The sequence below is a fragment of the Hemitrygon akajei genome, chromosome 6 (genome assembly GCF_048418815.1).
Source record: "Hemitrygon akajei chromosome 6, sHemAka1.3, whole genome shotgun sequence".
NCBI classification, from domain to species: Eukaryota; Metazoa; Chordata; class Chondrichthyes; order Myliobatiformes; family Dasyatidae; genus Hemitrygon; species Hemitrygon akajei.
The window spans coordinates 88478658-88502181 of record NC_133129.1 but is presented as its reverse complement, the minus strand read 5'-3'; the positions used below and the strand labels follow the sequence as shown (position 1 = coordinate 88502181).

Sequence of the window (23524 nt, the reverse complement as noted above, 5' to 3'; positions counted from 1 at the left end):
GAATGTAGAAGATTGAGGGGAGATTTGATAGAGGTATACAAAATTATGAGGGGTGTAGATAGGGTAAATGCAAGTAGGCTTTTTGGGTGGGACTACAACCAGAGGTCATGGGATAAGGGTGAAAGGTGCAAAGTTTAAGGGGAAACATGAGTGGAAAATATCTCAAAGGCTGGTGAGAGTGTAGAATGCAAGTGGTGCGTGTGAGCTTGATTTCAACGTTCAAGAAGTTTGGCTAGATACATGGATGGTAGGGGTGTGGGGTTCTATGGTCCTGGTGCAGGTCAAAGGGACTAGGCAGTTTAAGTGGTTTGGTACTGACTAGATGGGCTGAAGGGCCTTTTTCTGTGCTGTACTTTTCGATGACTCTGTGAGCAGAGGACTAGAATTATAGGGAGAGGTTGGCCAGCTTAGGTGTTGTGTCTCTAACTTTAGAGTAATATTTGAGTAATCTTGTAAATATATTGCTTGATTAAACATATTTTGTTTATATAATTCATTATGGGTTAAATGTAAAAATATTTGAATTGTGTACGTCATAATGCTAACACGTGCTTTGCTTAAAGAAAAGCGCATATCTCGGCCTCTTGTTTTTCTTTTAATTAGTTTAATGTTTTGAAGTTGTAAAACATAATGTCTTTATTCCCTGGAACATGGGAGAATGAAGGGCACCATTTGTGTTTAAAATTATGAGAGGGATGTATAAGCTAGATGGTTCAGTTGTTTCATCAGGGTAAGGCTTCCAAAACTAGGGAACAGATTCATCAGGGTACGGCTTCCAAAACTAGGGAACAGATTCATCAGGGTACGGCTTCCTAAACTGGGGAACAGATTCATCAGGGTACGGCTTCCTAAACTGGGGAACAGATTCATCAGGATATGGCTTCCAAAACTAGGGAACAGATTCATCAGGGTACGGCTTCCTCAACTGGGGAACAGATTCATCAGGGTACGGCTTCCTAAACTGGGGAACAGATTCATCAGGATATGGCTTCCAAAACTAGGGAACAGATTCATCAGGGTACGGCTTCCTAAACTGGGGAACAGATTCATCAGGATATGGCTTCCTAAACTAGGGAACAGATTCATCAGGATACGGCTTCCAAAACTAGGGAACAGATTCATCAGGGTACGGCTTCCTCAACTGGGGAACAGATTCATCAGGGTACGGCTTCCTAAACTGGGGAACAGATTCATCAGGATACGGCTTCCAAAACTAGGGAACAGATTCATCAGGGTACGGCTTCCTAAACTGGGGAACAGATTCATCAGGGTACGGCTTCCTAAACTGGGGAACAGATTCATCAGGGTACGGCTTCCTAAACTGGGGAACAGATTCATCAGGATACGGCTTCCAAAACTAGGGAACAGATTCATCAGGGTACGGCTTCCTCAACTGGGGAACAGATTCATCAGGGTACGGCTTCCTAAACTGGGGAACAGATTCATCAGGATACGGCTTCCAAAACTAGGGAACAGATTCATCAGGGTACGGCTTCCTAAACTAGGGAACAGATTCATCAGGGTACGGCTTCCTATACTGGGGAACAGATTCATCAGGGTACAGCTTCCAAAACTAGGGAACAGATTCATCAGGGTACGGCTTCCTAAACTGGGGAACAGATTCATCAGGGTACGGCTTCCTAAACTAGGGAACAGATTCATCAGGGTACGGCTTCCAAAACTAGGGAACAGATTCATCAGGGTACGGCTTCCTAAACTAGGGAACAGATTCATCAGGGTACGGCTTCCTAAACTAGGGAACAGATTCATCAGGGTACGGCTTCCTAAACTAGGGAACAGATTCATCAGGGTACGGCTTCCTAAACTAGGGAACAGATTCATCAGGGTACGGCTTCCTAAACTAGGGAACAGATTCATCAGGGTACGGCTTCCTAAACTAGGGAACAGATTCATCAGGGTACGGCTTCCAAAACTAGGGAACACAAATTTAACAGGGTAGGGTGTCTAAACCTAGGGTGGGCAAACAGATTCATCAGGGTAGAGAGCACAGATTTGTGATGCAGAGGATGGTAGGAATGCTACCAGAGGAAGTGATTGAGTCAAGTGTCATTAAAGGAGGACTTGGATAGTCCGTGGAGGGGCAGGTCTCAGAGATATGGTCTGAATGCAGGAAATTGGGACCTACTGAGTGGAGACTGTGGTTGATGTGGATGGGCCAAAGGGCCTGCTTCCGTTCTATATTGCTTGATTTTAATTCAGGAAGGAAGCCTGCAAATCGCACCCTGCACAGCAGGTGGAGTCGGTGCCTCGTGACTCCAGTGATCTGGGTTCACAAACGAGATGCTAGAAATCCAGAGCAGCAAGCACAAAATGCTGGAAGAACTCAGCAGGTAAAGGCAGTTTCTATGGAAAAGAGTAAACTGTCTCTGTTTGGCTTGAGACTCTTCCCTAAAGTTCTGATGAAGGGTCTTGGCCCGAAACGTAAACAGTTTACTGTTTTCCATAGATGCTGCCTTTACCAGCTGAGTTCCTCCAGTAATTTGTGTGTGTTGGCCAATATTCACTCCTGACCTTTGGTGCTGACCTGGAGTTTGTAGGTTCTCGCTGTTACTGCCTGAATTCCCAGCTGTGCTTCAGTTTCCTCCTACATCTCAAAGACGTGTGGTTCAGTGGGTTAATGGTTTTGGCCAGCCATAAAGCACCCATTTTTGTACTCATCTCCCCCGAGCTAGTTTATTGTTCCAAACACGGTACAGAGAAAATCTAGTACTGAAAAGGTGGGTTTGTTGTTTCAGGTACTTGGATGATGACTGGTAATGGAGTGATGCACAATGGAACTACCATTCTAGACGAGTATGGTCACAACCTTGATCGCTTAAAGGTGAGGCTGCTCTACTTAAACCCTTTTGATAATGGTTATGTGGGGTGGATGTCCAATTGCATATACTTAAGGCCCATTACGCCACTGGCATTTAGGGCAGCATTAAAGGTCCTCCATCTCTGCTGGTCTTCATTGTGTCAGTAGCTTCCCCTTGGTTTTCACCACTCTCAGTCATGCAAGTCCTGGGTGGAGACTCAGGAATACCATTACACTCAGGTGCAGAAGGATTCTTCATTGCCGTTTCCATAGAGGTTTTGTTTTGCCAGTCAGTTGTTTGTCCTGAGCTGAACCGCCAAACCCAGAGGACCGGTGGAGCACTCTCAGTTTGGCCTCTGCCCTTGAACTTGTTTGGCACAGGTGACCCTACCAATAGCCAAAGTATAAAGTCCTGACTCCAGCCAATATAGCTCTCCCGTTCATTGAGCCACACAAGCCTCCAAACCCAACAAGTTTGTGGCCCTCTTGGAGGACCGGTTGTATATAAGACAGTAAGTTTAGTGCTTTCTTCTGAACCAAAGCTCAGTGGATCAAGCATCATCTGTGGGAGGAGAAGTAGTGTCAGTGTTTCAGGATTAATTGTCTGCAGGAGGAAGTTCTGACGAGCAGTTGGTTACAATTATTCAAGAAGACTTGAGCTTAGTTGGACAGTCCAGTCTTTTCTCAGAATGGTATTGGTTTCTGAATTGTCGGGGAATTGTTTTCTCAATTTATTGGTCTCTACCAACTATGTGGGAAGCAGGCGCAGAGTGTTGGCAAGTAGTTAAATATTGACCCATGACAACGGCCCATCTGCCTTACTGAAGTATCCGTGGGATCTTTGGTCTTGAGGGGGCAGAAGGGGCCCAGAATTGAATTACTTTGTTCTTCTGAACTAATCACAGAACACAACATGTGGACTTTCTTTTGACCACTCTACAACCCATGTTCTGAGTTCTATTATTTATTAATTATTTGAAGTTTTTGTATATTTGCACAGTTTGTCGTCTTTTGCATATTGGGTGCTTCTCAGTCTTTGTGTGTAGCTTTTCATTGATTCAGTTCTACTTCTTTGTTCTACAGTGAATGCTTCAGGAAAAACAATCTTAGGCTAGTATATGGTGACAGTTACGCATTATGATAATATATTTAAATTGTACTTTTGAAAATAATACGTGTGGCAGAGCTACATTCACACAGCCCTAGTCTTATCATCTGAGGCTGTATCCATCTGCCAGTGGGACATGATCCATCTCACGATTATTGACACACGCTAGTAAGGGTACAACTATCTTACACTTGTACCGAGATGTTCCCTGGAGCTAAAATGGGCATGGCGGAAACAATTGTTGTGTGATGAAGGGAGACGTGAGGGAGAACTTCTTCACTCAGGGTGATGAGAGTGCGGAGCGAGTTGCCAGTGCAATGGTGCATGTGAGCTCGATTTCATGTTCCAAAGAAGTTTGAATAGGTACAGTTTCAAGAGAAAGTTTGTGAACCCTTTGCAGTTACCTGGTTTTCTGCATTAAATACTTGTAAAATGTGGTTTGATCTTCTTCTGTGTCACAATAATAGACAAACATAATCTACCTAAACTAATAACTCGAAACAATTGTACTTCTTCTCATCAGTACTGAGTACACCATTTAAACAATCACAGTCTAGGTTCTAAAATGTATGTGAACTTCTGGGGTAATGCCTTCCACAAAAGCTATTTGGAGTCCAGTGTTCCGATCAATGAATGCTGAAGGAGATGAAAAAGAACCCTAGGGTAACAGCAAAAGACCTGCAGAAATTTCTAGAACTTGCCAAAGTCGCTGTCAACTATAAGAAAAACACAACGAGAATGGTGTTCATGGAAGGATACCACGGCGGAAACCACTGCTCTCCAAAAAAAAATTGCTGGACGTGTCAAGTTTGCAAAAGATCACCTGGATGTTCTATAACACTCCTGGGCCAATGTCCTGTGGACAGATGAGGCAAGAATTGAATTTTTTTGGCAGAGATGCACACTGCTATGTTTGGATGAAAAGGGGCAGTGTACACCAACACTAAAACCTCATCCCAACTGTGAAGCATGGTGGAAGGGGCATCATTGCTTGGGGCTACTTTGCTACCTCAGGGCCTGGACAGCTTTCAGTTGTTGAAGTAACAATGTATTCAAAATTGTATCGAGAGATTTTACAGGAGAATGTCAGGGTAGCGGTCTGAAGCTTACGGAACAAGACAATGATCCGAACTACTACAGTAAGTGAACAACAGAATGGTTTAAAAAGGAGAAAATTCCTGTTTTGGAATGGCCAAGTCAGAGTCCAGATCTTAACCCAGTTGAGATACTGTGGCATGACCTGAGAGGGCTGTTCATGCAAGGTATCCCAGAAATATTGATGAACTGAAATCGTTTTGTTTTGGAGGAATGGTCTAAAATTCCTCCTTATTGTGTGGAAGCCTGATCAGCACCTACAGGAAACGCCTGGTGGAGGTTATTGCTGGTAAAGGAGGTTCTACCAGTTATTTAATACAAGAGTTTATGTACTTTTTCCAACCTGGACTGTGAATGATGTGTTCAATAAAGACATGAAAAATACAATTGTTTGTGTGTTATTAGTTTAGGCAGATTGCATTTGTCTATTATTGTGATTTAGAAGAAGATCAGACCACGTTTTCTGAGTAATTAATACAGAAAACCAGGTAATTGCAAAGGGTTCACAAACTTTTTCTGGCAATTGTACATGGATGGCAGGGGTATGGAGGAGTGCGGTCTGACTGCAGGTCGATAGAACGAGGCAGCGTAAATGGTTCAGCATGGACGAGGTGGGCCGAAGGGCTTGTTTCTATGCTGTGCTTCTTTTTGACTCGATGACTCTATTGGGGGATTCTCAAATCGGGGGTTGCGGGGTAGCACAGCTCAAAGGGTCAGAAGGGCCTATTCCACTCTGTATCTCAACAGATAGCCAAATAAAAATGACCTGACAACTCACTTCAAAGAAAATCAGGAGTAGGCAGTGCCAAAGAGAAGTTTATAAAATTTGAGGGCCAGTATCGGGTAGGTAGTCAGAATCGTTGTCCCAGAGTAAGAATGTCAAGCTCTAAAGGACATGCATTTCAGAAGGATGTGCAGGACAAGTTTGTTTTTCTACACAGAGCAGTAGGTGCCTGGGCTGTGTGCAGCCAGTGTAGAGGTAGTGTTTAAGAGATTATTAGACTGGTGAATCTGCAGGGAATGGCAGGATAGGGATCCTCTACAGGCAGAAGAGATTTAATTTCAAAATTCAAAGTACATTTATTAGCAAACTACACACACAGTATGTCACCATATACAATCCTGAGATTCATTTTCGTGCAGGGCATACTCAATAAATCCATAATGGAATAATAACTGTGATAGGGTGCAGGCAGTTTAAATGGTTTCAGCATGGATTAGATTGTCTGAAGGTCCTGTTTCTGTATTTTTCTATAACTCTATGATGTCTTCTGTGACCTTGAGACAAGCCAAGGTACTGCATTTTCAGAACAGACATTGTAACTTATCAGTGACAGTAAATGGGCAATATGATGAGGAAATGCATGGTCAGTGAGCAACGTCCCAGTGACACTTGCATGTTAATAATTACTACGCACAGCACTGGCGCTGTTCTGCGCAATGCCAGCGTGTCTGTGCAGCTCTGCTCCTGAAGATATTGCGTCCTGGTGGTGGGGGTCCCTGATGATGGAGGCTGCTTTCCTGCAACAGTGCTTCATGTAGATGTGCTCAGTGGTGGGGAGGGCTTTACCTGTGATGGACTGGGCCATTATCCACTATGTTTTGTAGGATTTTCCATTCAGGAGCATTGGTTTTGGCATTCCAGGCTGTGGTGCAGCTGGTCAATATACTCTCCACAGCATGTCTATAGACGTTTTAGATTTCATGCCAAATCTTCTCAAACTCCTAAGGAAGTAGAGGTGCTGCCGTGCTTTCTCCATAATTGCATGTACATGCTAGGCCCAGGACAGGTCTTCTGAAATAATAACACCGAGGAATTAAATTAGGAAATGTGGGCTGCTCCTGTGTTCTGCTGCTTCATGTTCCAGGCACTTGAGGACAGGATCCAGGTTAATGCTCCGGTTGCTACTTTGGAGAAGTTCTGCACTGTTACAATTGGTGGAGCTGTTGCCTCAAAGTTCCAATGACTTATCTTTAATGCCCACCTTCAGCGCTGCGTAGAACTTGTGTTCTCTCCCAACAATTGTGTCTCGGTTTCTCCGAGTGTTCTAGTTACCATTGCAACCTAAAGACGTGTAAGACATTGGCTGAATTGTCTTCTGTAAATTGCCCCTAATGTGTGGGTAAGGAGTGGAATCTGGAATGGGGCTAATGGAAGTGGGGAAGGTGTATTGGGGAAAATTAGTGGGAAATGCAATTGCCCTGTGAGCCAGCATCAACTTCATGGACTGAATCACCATCTGGTTCCCTGGTGTGTGTCATTGAACACATGATGAGGTCTCTGAGTATTCTCTGTTGCTCCTTGGAGGTTTCAAGGGAAGATGTACGTAGACCTCCGTTAGTCTCGATAGGCCATGATTTTCACCTTGGAAAGTTTCCAGGACGCAGGCCTGGGCAAGGTTGTATGGGAGACCGGCAGTTGCCCAAGCTGCAGGCCTCCCCTCTCCACGCCACCAATGTTGTCCAAGGGAAGGGCATCAAGGGAAGATAATGCTGTTCTGATGTAGAGTTAGAATGCTCTTTGCTGTTTCAGTTTTTAATTGTATTCCCCCAAGCTGCTGAATTGTTCTGAACTTTATTTCTTTCTTCCCTTCCTGTCGAATCCAACCCCTATTTCCCCTCCCACCTCCTGGAGCAAGGCAGGTGACACGGTCGGCGTCATGCGCAAAGAAGAGGGAAGCTTGCACTTCTTCGTAAACAACGTGGATCAAGGGCTTGCAGCATCCAATGTGCCATCCAACGTTTACGCCGTGGTCGATCTCTACGGCCAGGCTGCCCAAGCCACCATCATCGATGACATAGGTGGGTCTCCTGTTGAATTGACCATTGCTGTGTGCCGCCGTCTTGGTTTTATCATCCTTGGTGCTGTCACTGCTCTTCTGCATCCTGCTCCCTGGTCTGACCCATGTTTCGAGCATCACTTGCAGGACATTCAAACTTTCAAATGTGGAATTGATAGACAGGAACTGGTCTATCGAGGCTGCCCGGCAATTAGAGATTGTTGTTGTATGTATTGGTATTGTTATTAATGTGTTATTGGTATGTGTACCGGTGCCTCCTTTGGTCAGATAAGCATGCCAGGGCAGTATGATATGGAGAGCAAGTTGATGGCCTTGTAGCAGGCTTCCTTTTCCGTGCAGCTGGTGAACCCAAACGAATAGCAGAGACCGATACAGTTTGGCACCAGCGGCATTGCAGGAATTGGCCATCAGCGTTGAACTCAGTGTAGGACTGCCTTAGGGACTCCAGCTCCAGATTTTTCCTTTGGGGGTTTACTCCTGAAGCCTTCCCCGTGAGTGGGTATAGCCGCGGGGCAGCGGAGGTTTGAGATCAGAGTTTGCCTTCTAGATAAGCTGCTGACAAGCCCCATCTGCTCGAAGTGACCCAGTAACCCAGCTTTGCCCCTTCTCCTGTCAGTAGAAACTGTTCCACTGGGCTTAGTAGCTAAGCCACACGTGAAGGTCGGGAGCTGGACTTGGATGTCAGAAGCTATTTGAGGTGCACGCCATTGGGAGCATTTAATAGTTAGTGGGAATTTGTCCACATTACCACCCCCGGCTATAACAATCTTAAGGAACCTATATGTACCAAGATGCAGTTGAAAGCTTTTGTTCGTGTTCCACACAGAAGTATATCAAGGTAGTAAAAAGCAACGAGAAGAGGGCATGTCTTGGGTGATGGGGGCCTTTAATGATAGTTGCCACCTTTTTTTTTGAGCATCACCTCTTGATGTCCCCGAGGGTGGGGAGGCTAGTGCTGGCTGAGTTTGCAGCCCTCTGCAGCTTTTTCCGATCCTGTGCAGTGGCCCCTTCATACCAGGTGGTGATGCATCCAGTTAGAATACTCTCCATTGTACACCTGCAGAAATTGGCGAGACTCTTTGGTGAATCTATCCTTACTCTTGCTTTGGCTGGAGGAAAGCAGGCGAGCTAATTGGTTTATTATTATCACATGTACTGAAACACAGTGAAAAGCTCTGTTTGCCTGCCAGCCAGACAGTTCCATAATAAGTACATCGAGGTATTGCAAAATAAAAAAGGGAAATCCAGAGAGGATGTGGTGCAAGTAGGCAAAGGCTACAATGAGACCCATTAATAACTAGCATTGAAGCTGGCCTTGAGCCTAGTGGGATATAATCTCAAGCTTTTATATCTTCTTCGCAATCAGGGTGGGAGGGAGGAGGGTGAAGAAAAGAGAATGGGATGTAATTATGTTGACGCCTTTACCTAGGCAGCAGGAAGTGTAGATGGAGTCAATGGAGGGAAGGCTACTTTGTATGTTATATATGGTCAGTAAGATGTCCTAAGCCTGCTTACCTATTATGGACAGCGCAGTACTGAAGCAGGTACCCTCATTATTATTACAGTTCCAGAGATGAGGGATCAATTCTGCCACTGCCTGTAAGTAGTTCTCCCTGTGACTGCATGGGTCCTCTGGTTTCCTCCCACGTCCCAGAGACGTGTGGCTAGAAGGTTAATTGGTCACGTGGACAGTGTGGGCTGGAGGAGCCTGTCACCATGCTGTATTCCTAAAGTAAAAAAACAATGAAGAGCATAGATTATGGCTCCATGATTTCATCTTGTCCTGCAGGTTCCTCAGTGTTGAAAGAACCCATCACTAACACAAGAAAATCTGCCAATGCTGAAAGTCCAAAGCAACACACACAAAATGCTGGAGGAACTCCACAGGCCAGGGTGCATCGATGGAAAAGAGTACATAGTAGACTTTTTGAACCGAGACCTTTCTTCAGGACTGATGAAGGGTCTCAGTCTGAAACATTGACTCTTTACCATTGATGCTGCCTGGTCTGCTGTGTTGCTCCAGCATTTTGTGAGCCTAACACTATTTAGTTTTGGCATACTCATCCACAACACTCAATGGTAGCGAATCCCAAAGTTCCATAACTCACTCACCTTTCCCCTTGCTTTCAGTTCTTAGCTGCTGACCCTGGCTTCTGGGTGGAGCGTACATGTCCCCCCTGCGAGGGCTTTGGTTACCTCCCTCACCACAAAGAGGTGTGGGTCAGTAGGATAACAATTCACTGTAAGTTGCCCCTCGTGTGAGTGAGAGAGGCAGAATCTGGGGGCAGTTGATGGGAAGGTGGGGAGAATAAAATGAGGTTGGGGTTGGTGTTGCATTAATGTAAGTAGGTGTTTGGTAATCAACACCTGGTGGGTGCAAGGGCTGGTTTCTGGTTTCGGATTCTGTCAAAGCAAATAAGTTGAGTGTTAGGCTGCCTAAGATAAAGGTAAAAACCTCCTTCAGTCTTGGGAATTTACTTTGGAAGGCTGTGTAGATGCTTAGTCATTCAAGACCAATAGGTTATTGTTCAAAGAGGGAACTTAAGGCATTGGGGATCAATTAGCAAACGGAGTGGAGGCATAAAGGAAGCTGGGATTACTAGTCCATAATTCATTGAAAGTGGTGTCACAGGTAGATAGAGTTATACAAGAAGCTTTTGGCAAAATGGCCTTCATAAATCAATGTACATGTATTGATGGGATGTTATGTTGAAGTTGTGTAAGACATTGGTGAGGCCTAATTTGGAATATTGTGTCCAGTTTTGATCACCTACTTAGAGGAACGATGTAAATAACGTTGAAAGAGTACAGAGAAAATTTACAAAGATGTTTCCGGGATGGGAGGACCTGAGTGATAAGGAAAGATTGAGTATGTTAGGACTTTATACCTTGGACCGTAAAAGATTGAAGGGCGATGTAATAGAGGTGTACAAAATTATGATGGATATAGATAGGGTAAATGCAAGCAGGCTTTTTGGGTGGGACTACTACTAGAGGTCATGGGTTAAGGGTGAAAGGTGAAAAGTTTAAGGGAAAGAAAAGGAGAACTACATTCGCACAGAGGGTTGTGAGAGTGTGGAACGAACGGCCAGTGCAAGTGGTGCATGCAAGTTCAATTTCATCATTTAAGTTAAGTTTGGATAGGCACATGGATGGTAGGGATATGAGGGGATGTGGTCCCAGTGCAGGTCGATGGGAGTAGGCAATTAAAATGACTCAACACTGACTAGATAGGCCAAAGGGCCTGTTTCTTGTGCTGTAATTTTCTGAGTCTAATAGTTCAGCCCTATTCATGCTGAATAGTAGAGCTGCCTCGAGTGACTTTATATCCGGTGGCTGCTGTTTTGTGTATTTGTACGATCGAGGTTAATCTAATTTTGTGTTGGTGAGCTGATAAGTCCATTGTGTTAATAGTGAGTGTGCAAGTTACCATGGACATCATACCTCAATGTGTGGCGCGTGGCCTAGTGGGCAAGGCATCAGACTAGTAACCTGAAGGTCACTGGTTCGAGCCTCAGCTGAGGCAGCGTGTTGTGTCCTTGAGCAAAGCACTTAACAACACATTGCTCTGCGACAACACTGGTGCCAAGCTGCTTGGGTCCTAGTGCCCTTCCCTTGGACAACATCGGTGGCGTGGAGAGGGGAAGGCCTGCAGCTTGGGCAACTGCTGGTCTCCCATACAACCCTGCCCAGGTCTGAGCCCTGGAAACTCCTGCGCAGATCCATGGTCTCTCGAGACTGACGGATGCCACCACCATACCTCAATGTTATGGGAGTTGAGATACATGGACAGTGTACTTCAACGTATGGAAATTGGGGTACATAGATGTCGTACCTCAGCATTATGGGAGTTGAGGTAATAGGGGTTTTCCCTTCTGCAATTCATAAATTAACACCAAAATATTTGATATGGAATAAAAGAATTTGCTGTTATGGGAAAATAACTAAACACCAAATGCAAAAGAAACAACAAATATTTTCATGGGGAGTAAACACAAATGCTGGAGGAACTCAGTGGGTCAGGCAGCATCCATAGAAAGGAATGAACAGTCAATGTTTCAAGCCAAGTCCTTCCATCAGGACCAGAAAGGAAGGGGGCAGAAGTCAGACTAAGGTAGGGGGAAGGGAAAGAGTGCAATCTGGCAGGTGATGGGGAAGAGAGGTAGGAGGGGGAGAGAGAAAAAGTGAGAAGCTGGGAAGAGGTACCAGGCTGAAGGAGGATTTGATAGAGTAGAATGTTCCCGCTCACCTGGTTTCACCTACTGTATCATTTACCAGCTAGCCTCCTTCCCTACCCCCACCTTTTACTAGCTTCTTTCCCTTCCCTTTTCAGTCCTGATGAAGGGTCTCGGTCTGAAATGTGGACTGTTTATTCAGTTCCATAGCTGCTGCTGAGTTTCTCCAGCATTTTGTGTGTCTTGCATCTGCAGAACCTCTTCTGTAAATGTTATCAAGGGTTAAACTCACAATACAGGTGGTTTCTGAGGAGCGTAACACAGAATGTATTTGTTTTAAGGAGACATGAGACTGCTGCTGCTCAATACTGAAAGGAGCAGTAGGAGCTCAGTGGGTTAGGCAGAGAAATGACAGTTGACGTTTCAAGTTGAGACCCTTCATCACAGCTGAACAAAGGAGATATAGTATGATGAAAGGTGGGGAGAAGGGTGAAATAAGAGCTGGCGTGGGAGGGAGGAGGGTGGGAATGATGCAAGAAGCTCAGACATGAGAAGAAGATGTAAGGCGGTCTCCAACTTAATGGCACAAGCACGGATTTCCCCAGCTTCTGCTATTCACTCCCCTCTGTCCCTTCCCTTTTTCCTGATGCCACTGGCTTCCATCCCCCTATCTCTTTCCCTTTCTCCATCTGCCCATTACCCATACGTTTCTCCCACAGCTTTCCCCTCCCTAATTCCTTTTCTTTATTCCATGGTCCTCTCATAGAACCATAGCAAAGTACAGCACAGTCCCAGAAACAGGCCCTTTGGCCCATCTAGCTTCTGCTGAACCATTTAAGTTGCCTCGTCCCAACATTCTGCACTTGGACTATAGCCTCCATACCACTACCATCCATGCCGCTGTCCAGACTTCTCTTACACATTGAAATGGAGCTAAACTGCACTGCTTGAGCTGGGAGCTCATTCCACACTCTCACCATCCGCTGAGTGACGAAGTTTTCCCCTTGTTCTCCTTAAGCTTTCCTCCTTTCGCCTTTAAACCATGACCTCCAGCCGTAGTCCCACCCAACCAACCTCAGTGGAAAAAGCCTGCTTACCCTATCTATACAATTCATAATTTTGTATACTTCTGTCAAATCTCTCAATCTTACTACATTCCAAGGAATAAAGTCCTAACCTATTCAATCTTTCCTTCTACAGTGCCTATAAAAGGTTTTATAAAAGTTTTTGTTTTATTGTTTTACAACGTTGAATTGCAGTAGATTTATTTTGCCTTTTTTGACACTGATCAACAGAAAAGACTCTTGTCAAAATGAAAACAAATGTCTACAAATTGGTCTAAATTTATTACAGTTACTGAACACAAGATAATTGATTGCATAATTATTCATCCCTTTCAAGTCAGTATTTAGTGGATGCACCTTTGGCGGCAATTACAGCCTTGAGTCTGTGTGGATAGGTCTCTATCAGCTTTGCACATCTGGACACTGCAATTTTTCACCATTCTTTACAAAACTGCTCAAGCTGTCAGATTGCATGGGGATCGTGAGTGAACAGCCCTTTTCAAATCCAGCCACAAGTTCAGAATTGGATTGAGGCCTGGACTCTGACTTGGCCACTCCAGGACATTAACTTTGTTGCTTTTAAGCCATTCCTGTGTAGCTTTGGCTTTATGCTTGGGTCATTGTCTTGCTGGACAACAAATCTCCCAAGTCGCAGTTCTCTTGCCAACTGCATTAGACTTTCCTCTAGGATTCCCTGTATTTTGCTGCATTCATTTTACTTTCAACCTTCACAAGCCTTCCAGGGTCTGCTGCAGTGAAGCATCCCCACAGCATGATGCCGTCACCACCATGCTTCACGGTAGGGATGGTGTGTTTTTGATGTGCAGTGTTTGGCTTATGTCAAACATAGTGTTTAGACTGATGGCCAAAAAGCTTAATTTTGTTTCATCAGACCCATAGAACCTTCTAGCTGACTTCAGAGTCTCCCACATGCCTTCTGGCAAACTCTAGCAGAGATTTCATGTGAGTTTTTTTCAACAGTGGCTTACTCTTTGCCACTCTTCCATAAAGCTGTGACTGGTGAAGCACCTGGGCAACAGTTGTTGTACGTGCAGTCTCTCCCATCTCAGCCACTGAAGCTTGCAACTCCTCCAGAGTTGTCATAGGCCTATTGGTGGCCTCCCTCACTAGTCCCATTCTGGCACGGCCACTCAGTTTTTGAGAATGGCCTGCTCTAGTCAGATTTACAGCTGTGCCATATTCTTTCCATTTCTTGACGATTGACTGAACTGTACTCCAAGGGATATTCAGTGACTTGGAATTATTTTTGTGTACATCTCCTCACTTATGCTTTTCAATAACCTTTTCATGGTGTTGCTTGGAATGTTCTTTTATCTTCATGGTGTAGTTTTTGCCAGGATACTGACTCACCAGCAGTTGGACCTTCCAGATACAGGTGTATTTTTACTACAGTCAATTGAAACACTTTGACTGCACACAGGACATCTCCATTTAACTAAATATGTGACTTCTAAAACCTGTTGGCTGCACGAGTGATGATTTGGTGTGTCATATTAAAGGGGGTGAATACTTATGCAATCAGTAATTTTGTGGTCTATATTTATAATTAATTTAAATCATTTTGTAGAGATCTGTTTTCACTTTGACATGAAGGAGTCTTTTTCTGTTGATTAGTGTTAAAAAAGCCAAATTAAATACTCTGTGATTATATGTTTGTAAATCTTCCTTGTAAATCTTCTCTGTACTCTTGTAACCAATCAGATCCAACACCTTCAGCCCTCTGTCACTTCCATCTTTCATGTGCCTGCTTCTTGAATCATTCTTACTCTTCCCTTGTCCTCACTTGCCAATTACCCCTGCTCACCTGGATCTGCCAATCATCCTATTCCCTCCCCCACTTTTTTGTACCTGCTATCTCCCCTCTTTCTTTCCAGTCGTGATGAGGGATCTCAGTCTGAAAGGTGGACTGCCCATTTTCCTCTATGGATGCTGCCTGACTTGCTCCTCCAAATCCTTCGTGCACTCTGTTTTTAATACTGCTCTGACCAATGTGACCTCTCTTCCTTCCATCTAATTTCCTTGACTAGATCTGCCACCTCTGCCTGATGACGTGTTGGAGGGCAATAATCAGATCTCTCCCTGCAGCCTCTTCTCGCTCACCCCCAGCAATGACCTCCGATTCCACCACCTCCATGGGAACAATGCCGTGATCACGAACGGTGGGCGGACTGCCTTCCGCCAGAACTGCCGCAGTGAATTCAACGATGCCATCGTTATGTCTAGCAGGTACGTGAGTGTGCTTGCCTGCCTTGATAATATTTAGGCTAAGAGGTGATTGCCTGCTCACCTTCTTGGCCGATCCATCGTGAGCTAAATCTTCTCAGCACAGAATTCCTCCCGTAGCTGTAGACCTCACACCACTGCAAGTATTGTTGTTGCCTCATAACTCCAGGTACCAGGTTTAATTCTAACTTTGCTCACTCTCCTAGTGACCATGTAGGTTTCCAATGGGCATTCAAGCTTTTATTCACTTCCCAGACTACATCAGCAGTCACTTTGAAGTACTCCTGCTCATTAATGCAAATATCTAATCAGCCAATCAACTGAATGCATAAAAGGATGCAGACATGGTCAACAGGTTCAATTGTTCAGACCAAACATCAGAATGGGGAAGAAATGTGATCTAAGTGACTTTAACTGTGGAATGAATGTTGGTGCCAGATGAGGTGGTTTGAGTATCTCAGAAACTGCTGATCTCCTGGTATTTTCACACACTCATTCTCTAGAGTTTACAGAGAATGTTTCAAAAAAACAAGAAAAAAACATACCCAGAGAGCAGCAGTTCTGTGGGCGAAAATGCTTTGTTTTAATTATATGCAATGACTTGGCCTCCAGGATGTTTGTGGCAATGCATTCCACAGATTCACCACTCTCTGGCTAAAGAAATTCCTCCTCATCACTGTTCATTTCATTTTCCAGAACGTTGAAGGAAGGGGAAATGTTTGAGATTCTAATTCAGAAGATGGTGGATCGGTGGTCCGGATCAATAGAGGCAGGTGAGTACTGAGGCGTCTCTAAATTGTGGTTGTGTTGGTGGGGAGGGGTGTGTGAGAGTCTCAGTTTTGTTAGCAGAGTGTTGGCTTCTGATATTTTAATCTGAGGTTCTTTCAGAAATCAGGACAAAGGAACAGAATTTGTTGCTTCACGATCATTCTATTAAGCATTGATAGAACAAAGGAAACAGGAGGTGAAAGCTTAAAAACAAAGAGACTAAGATGTTAAAATTACGATGCTGTTGCTTTACTGTTGGCTATATTATACTCACAGATAAGAAAAATTCCATTCAAATTTTTAAGTAAGAGTCAGCCAATTAGAAAGCCAGTATTCAAAGGCAGTACAAAGAAGCTTCCAGAACTTTCCAGAATTATACTTTGTATATCCATCAGAGCAGGAGTTAACAGCCTGGGGTCCGTGGACCCTTTGCTTAATGGTATTGATCCATGGCACAAAAAAATGTTGCGAGCCCTTGCACTAGAGGCATATACATACTATTACCCCTAGGAAGCATATGAGGCAATTACTTTTATATAATTAATTATACAAAATACAAGCAGATAATTCATTGCAAAGAAAGTAACAATTAAACAATCCAATTTCAGAATGAAACAGTCAAATCTATCAATAGGAAGTGGGTGGGGGCCGCCTTGGCTTGAGTTCCTCTCCCCATGTCCATTTACTGGCACTTCACTCTGTTGTAATGGACCATATCCTGGGATGATGGTGGAAGTCAATTTTCTGAAGTACTGCTCCTTGGAGATGACTTGGATACTATGGAGGCTAGTGCCCACGACGGAGCTGACTGAGTTTACAACTCTCTGCAGCTTGCTTCGATCCTGTGGAGTAGACCCCCCCCCCCCCCCATGTTAGAATGCTCTCCACCATACACCTACAGAGGTTTTTGTGTGTTTTAGGTGACATACCAAATCTCTTCAAACTCCTGATGAAATGTAGTCACTAGCCACTATCTTGCCTTCTTTCTACTGAATAAATACTTTCCCTTTTAATCTCCTGGGCAGTGTGTGTGCACAAGTAGTTTAAATAAAATGCTGAATGTTATTGTACAAAACACGTAGAGTGCTGTAAGAACTCAGTGACTCAGGCTGAGGCAAATAAGCAGTCAATGTTTTGGGCCTCGACCCTTCATCTGTGTTTAGTTCTAGTCATCCCGTTATAGGAAGGATGTGGAAGCTTCAGTGAGGGTGCAGAGGAGATTTACCAGGATGCTGCCTAAATTAGAGAGCATGCATTATGATGCCATAACCCCATAAGACATAGGAACAGAATTAGGCCATTTGGACCATCTGAAATAGTCTGCTCCACTATTTCATCATATCTGATCTATTTTCCCTCTCAGCCCCGACTAATCAAGAATCTACCAATCTCTGCCTTAAGTATATCCTGTGCAATGAATTCTATAGATTTACCACTCTCTGGCTAAAGAAACAACTCCTCTTTCCTGTTGTAAATGGACGTCCCTCTGTTCTGAGGCTATGCCCTCTTGTCTTAGACCCCCCCCCATCATAGAAAACATCCTCTCCAAATCCACTCTGGATTTGAGGCCCACTCAATGAGGAATGGTTGGGCAAGCTAGGACTTTATTCTTTAAAGCAAAGTGAGGCTGAGAGGCGACTTGATAGAGGTGTTATAAGATGGTAAGAGGCATAGATCAAGGGGACATGCAGCGTCTTCCTCCCAGAGCTGAAATGCTAATAAAAGAGGGTATAATTTTATTTGGAGGAAAGTTTAGGGGAATGTCAGAGGAAGGTGTTTTACAGGATGTGTGGAACGACTGCTGGGGTGGTGGTAGAGACAGATATATTAGGGACATTTAAGAGACTCTAGATGGCCAGGTGGATGACTTGAAAAATGGAGGACTATGTAGGAGAGAAGGGTCCAATTGATCTTGGAGTAGGTTAACTGGTTGGCACATCATCATGGGCCAAAGGGCCTATACTGTGCTAAGCAACACACACAAAATGAGGAGTATTTGATAGCTCTGGGCCTGTACTCACTGGAATTCAGAAGAATGAATGACCTCATTGAAACATATTGAATGTTGAAAGGCCTCGATAGAGTGGATGTGGAAAGGATGTTTCCTGTGGTAGAGGAGTGTAAGACCAGAGGGGACAACCTCACTATAGAAGGGAATCCTTTTAGAATGAATAGGAGAAATTTCTTTAGCCGGAGACTGGTGAATCTGTGAAATTCATTGCCACAGGCAGCAGTGGAGGCCAGTCATTGGGTATATTTAAGGCAGACGTTCATAATTTCTTGATTAGTCAGGGCATGAAGGGATACGGGGAGAAGGCAGGAGATTGGGGCTGAGAGAGAAATGGATCAGCCATGATGAAATGGTGGAGCAGACTCGATGGGCCAAATGGCCTAATTCTGCTCCAATATCTTATGGTCTCTTGGTCTAAAATGCTGGAGGCATCTATGGAAATGAATAAACAGTCTCAGTCCCGATGAAGGGTCTTGCCCTGACGTCCACTATCTATTCATTTCCATAGATGCTGCCTGACCTGTTGAGTACCTCCAGCATTTTGTGTGTGTTGCTTTGGATTTCCAGCATCTGCAGACTTTCTCATATTTATGTTCTGTGCTGAACAGTCCATGCTTATTCAAGGTCAGTCTATACTGAACTAAAATCTACTAAATAACTACCGGTAATTGTAAGTTGGTTATCGAGATTCTATCTCCTTAAAAGTGGGAGATCCTAATGGATATATGTTTCTGCATATATCTATTGTGAATGTACTAATGGAGATTAGTCATTGATTAGATATTTGAGTTACACCAAATTATCTTGTGTTTATCTTGTTTAATTTTTCTCGTATTGTCTGATTTAATAAAATTTTTCCTGCCATTGTTATTATTAAACCTCTCCTTTATTTAGGTGTTACAGCAATTCGTCCAGAGGACCTCGAATTCCCCAGTACCATGACAGATATAGACTATGACACCTGGATGCTGAGGTAATGATGATGTGTGCACACCGTCTGCGATAAGGGTGGGTTAAGATATTCTGTGATGACTCGAAATGGGCAGTAATTTCAATTCTCTCTCCTCCATGTCCAGAAGGGGATTCTGTTTTGGGTTCTGTGCAGAACTAGTGTGCAACACTAATAAAACCAAGTTTACTACCTATCCATGGTTATCCTGTCTGAATAGTGGATTTAAGAAGTCCCTACAAAGAACTGTGAGTACGGCCAAGAGGATTATAGGGGTCTCCCTACCATCCATCTGGGACCTTGATCAGGAGCGCTGTGTACGTAGGCCTTTTGTATTATCAAGGATCTCACCCATCCATCCAGCATCCTCTTTGACTTTCTACCATCAGGCAGGAGAATCTGATGCATAAAGATAAGAATGGTCAGGATGGGGAACAGTTTCGTCCCTCAGGCCATTAGGCTTCTGAGCTCCCTGCTGCTCGCATTCAAAGTGTCACCAGTTAATTTGCTCTGTACCTTACAATACTTAATTTATGCACTTTAATTTGTTTAATTATGCGTAAATCATTTGTAGATTTTATTCTTGCTTTCCCAAGTTATTGTGTGTTATACGTACTACTCTGCTTTACACCCCGGTCTGGAGAAATGCCACGTTTGACAGTATACATGTTTATACTTAACTGACAATAAACTTGACTTAGAGGTGCCATGCATTGGGGCAGGATTTTGGGAGAGGCAGAGCTGGAGAGGTGAAATGTGCTTGACCAGGTTCAAATTCACTTGAAGAACTTAAACTTACCCCTTAGATTTCTATTAAATCTCTAACCTCTCATCTTAAATTTTAACTCAAGGGTGTAACTTTTTGACCCAGAGAAGTTTGGTCAGTATGTGCAGCAAGCTGCTGGAGGAAGTGGTTGAAATAGGTACATTAACAACATATAGAGGACAGGTTAAGAGAATATGGGCCAAGCAGGGGTAAATGGGACTGGCTTAGATGGTAATGTTGGTCAGCAAGGACCAGTTGTGCTGAAGGGCTTGTTTACATACTCTATGAATCATAAAATAATATGGAATAAAAAGCCGGAATGTTGTCATGAAAATGCACCTCGTTCACTATTATCTACCATGAAAGGACATCATTCCTGCTTACCTATAACTTTTAATGTGGTTTGTTGTGACTGTAGAGACATTGAAGCTGGTGGAAATAGAAGTCTTCATCCAGCAAAACAGGAAGATATCATACTGGAGACACTCTTCAAAGAGGCACCCTGATCCAATATTACATGTTAATTTTATATGCTATAGTCAAATGTAACAGCAGGACAATTCTGTAGTTAAAATGTATTCACAATGCTTCCTTTGAATTGCATATAATTTTCAAATGCCTAGATCTTCACACCAACACTCCGAACATCCAAAATGAATGCTATTCACAGTTATCTCTAAGCTGCATTCATGCATATCCAGACATTGCAGGTCAATTAGTGATTCTTGGTTTGAAGTCGACCCTAGTATGCAGCTGAAAGAACACCATTGTTCTGGACTACATTTTTAAATTCAATCTACAATCCACATTCAGATCTAAAGACTGGTTGTTGCTGAAATTACTATTTGCTGTATGCCATAACTCCAGAATATACTCTAACATGGTTAACTCTTGAAAGCCCCCTTGCCCTGTTTAGGTGTATTTTGGAGATGCAATATAGCGAGTATTTATTCAACTTCAACACCAATCAGTCTTCAGACCTGAGTATGAGTTGTGGATTGAATTCAAAATGCAGCTCGGAACAGTAAATTGCAGACCAGGAAGCACCCAATAGATTGATATATGTCCGCGCATGCATGAATGCAGTCAACATCCCAGTGAGTGAGTAGGACTCAGTTGATAGCAGGTGGAGTAAATTGTAGACCAGGAGACATCCATTTGACTGACATGTTGACATATGCATGAATGCAATCAACATCCCGTGTATGAATATGATTCAGATGACAGCAGTAATTAATACTCATTTTGGGTGTGTTAGTGGGAAGAACCAGGAATTTGAGTGACTCTAAAGGCTGTTAGCTTGTGTATGTGTGTCCTGAATTTAAAAAAAAACTACTTTATATCTACCGGCAGTGTCTCTTCAGTGACTTTGTTCACAGTTACAACAGCTCAATGCTGAAGGGGTAATTTGTCACAGCGAGTTGTCCCTAGATTCATGGAGAGGTAGACACAAAGTTATACAGGATAGAAACAGTCAATCAGCACAACTTGCCCATGCTGACCATGGGGGGTATCTAGGTTAGTTCTATCTGATCGCATTTCAAAGGTCAAAGTAAATTGTTTTGTATATATCACCATATTCTACTCCGGGATTTATTTTCTTTTAGGCATTCATAGTAAAGTTCAAAGTAAACTTATGAGTATTTATTATTATCAAAGTATATGTATGTTGCCATATAGAACTCTGGGATTCATTTTTCCTATGGGCATACTCGATAAATCTATAGAATAATAACCATAACAGAATCAGTGGAAGACCTCCCCCAACTAGGGCTTTCAATCAGAGTGCAGAAGACAACAAACTGTACAAATACATGAATAAATAAAAAATAAATAACCAATAAATATCAAAAAGATGAGATGGAGAGTCTTTGAAAGTGAGTCCATTAGTTGTGGAAACATTTCAATGATGGGGTGACTGAAGATGAGTGAAGTTATCCCCTCTAGTTCTAGCCTGATAGTTGAGGGGTAATAACTGATGCTCAACGCGGTGGTGTGAGTCCTGAGGCTCCTGTACCAACTACCTGATGGCTGCTGCGAGAAGGGAGTATGTTCTGGGTGGTGGTGTCCCTGATGATGAATGCTGATTTCCTGCAACAACACTTTGTGTGGGTGTGCTCATGGTGGGGAGGGCTTTACCCGTGATGAACAAAGAAGTACAATAGAACCAAAGAAAAACTAGAATCAATGCAATTGTGTTATCAGTAGTGTAGAAATTTATTGTCACTGCTCTGACAACAAGATTGTGGTGATCCATGTATCTGTCCACATATTTTTATACATTGATCTCATAGGCTTCTGTACTGCTTCCTCTGACAGCTTGTTCCACATGCCCACCACCCCCTGTGTGGGTCGGAATCAGAATCAGGTTTGTTATCACTGGCATATGTCATGAAATTTGTTATTATGTGGCAGCAGTACATTACAAAACATAATAATAGAGAAAAAGCTGTGAATTATAGTAAGTATATATGGATGAAATATTTGAATCAAATAAGTAGTGCAAAAAATAGAAATAAAAAAGTAGTGAGGTAGTGTTCATGGGTTTAGTGTCTATTCAGAAATCCAATGACAGAAGGGAAGAAGCTGTTCCTGAATCGTTGAGTGTGTGTCTTCACGTTTCTGCACCTCCTTCCTGATGGTGGGAATGAGAACAAGGCATGTCCTGGGTGATGGGGGTCCTTCTTGAGGCATCGCTCCTTGAAGATGTCCTGGTTACTACAGAGGCTAGTACTAACAATGGAGCTGACTGATTCTGCAACTCTGCAGTTTATTTCGATGTTGTGCCCTCCCCCCCCCCCCCCATACCTAACAGTGTTGCAGCCTGTTAGAATGTTTTCTACAGTACATCTGTAGAAATCTTGTTTCTCAAATCTATGCCCATAGTTATAGACCACCCCACCCTGAGCTAAACACTGTGACTGTTCTCCTTACGTAAGCACCTCATTATTTTATGACAGTACAAGGCAGGGTGAAGATGTGTCTCCACCTCAGAAGTTGCAAGGCGCTCCTTCCCTCCACTAGGCTGCAGGTCACCCTTGGGCAAGGTGTAGCACCTGCTTAGCCCCCCCCACCCCACCCCAATAGGGTCACATAATCCCATGTAAGCCAATAATAGTGACCACTGATGCCAGGCAGACAATCTCTGAAGAGTATTGATAATGGCTGGGGTCACCCGTCTTGTAAAGACACTGCCCAGAAGAAACCACTTCTGTAGAAAAAATTTGCCAAGAACAATCATTGTCGTGAAAAGGCCATGATCACCCACATTGGGTGATACAGCACATAATGAACGAGCAATAAGGTCACTACTCAACCTCCTAGGTTCGAAAGGGATAGTAGTGATAATACTGTAGGGATAATAGTGAAGGTCCTCCATCTGTGGTGGTATTCGAGGCTTCCTTCATCCTGTCAGTAGTTTCCTCTCTGTTTTCGCCACTGTCAGTCATGCAAGTCCCAGGTGGAGACTCGAACACCATCGCACTAGGATGTAGAAAGATTTATCCTTGCTGTTTCTGTCATAATTTTTTTTTTACCTGTCAGCGTTGTTGGCCCTGAGCTGAACCCCTGAACCTGGCGAACCGGTGGGCCACTCTTAGTCTGGCCTCTACCCTTTGACTTTTTGCCATGCGTGATCCTACCAAGAGCCAAAGCATAAAGCCCTGACTCCAGCCAACATAGCTCAATAGGTTTACATAGGTACATTTAATGTCAGAGAAGTGTAT

The 23524-nt window shown here is 43.6% G+C and overlaps 1 protein-coding gene across 2 annotated transcripts in view; it reads left to right on the top strand.

Annotated features, from left to right (window-relative positions):
- neurl4 (neuralized E3 ubiquitin protein ligase 4) overlaps positions 1-23524 on the top strand; it is a 127565-nt gene that overhangs the window by 61743 nt on the left and 42298 nt on the right. For both annotated transcript variants that reach the window (XM_073048767.1, XM_073048766.1), the window contains exons 9-13: positions 2757-2842; positions 7661-7823; positions 15110-15308; positions 16002-16078; positions 18979-19057. In XM_073048767.1, the coding sequence (XP_072904868.1) occupies positions 2757-2842; positions 7661-7823; positions 15110-15308; positions 16002-16078; positions 18979-19057 (604 nt within the window). The remainder of the gene's footprint in view (positions 1-2756; positions 2843-7660; positions 7824-15109; positions 15309-16001; positions 16079-18978; positions 19058-23524) is intronic.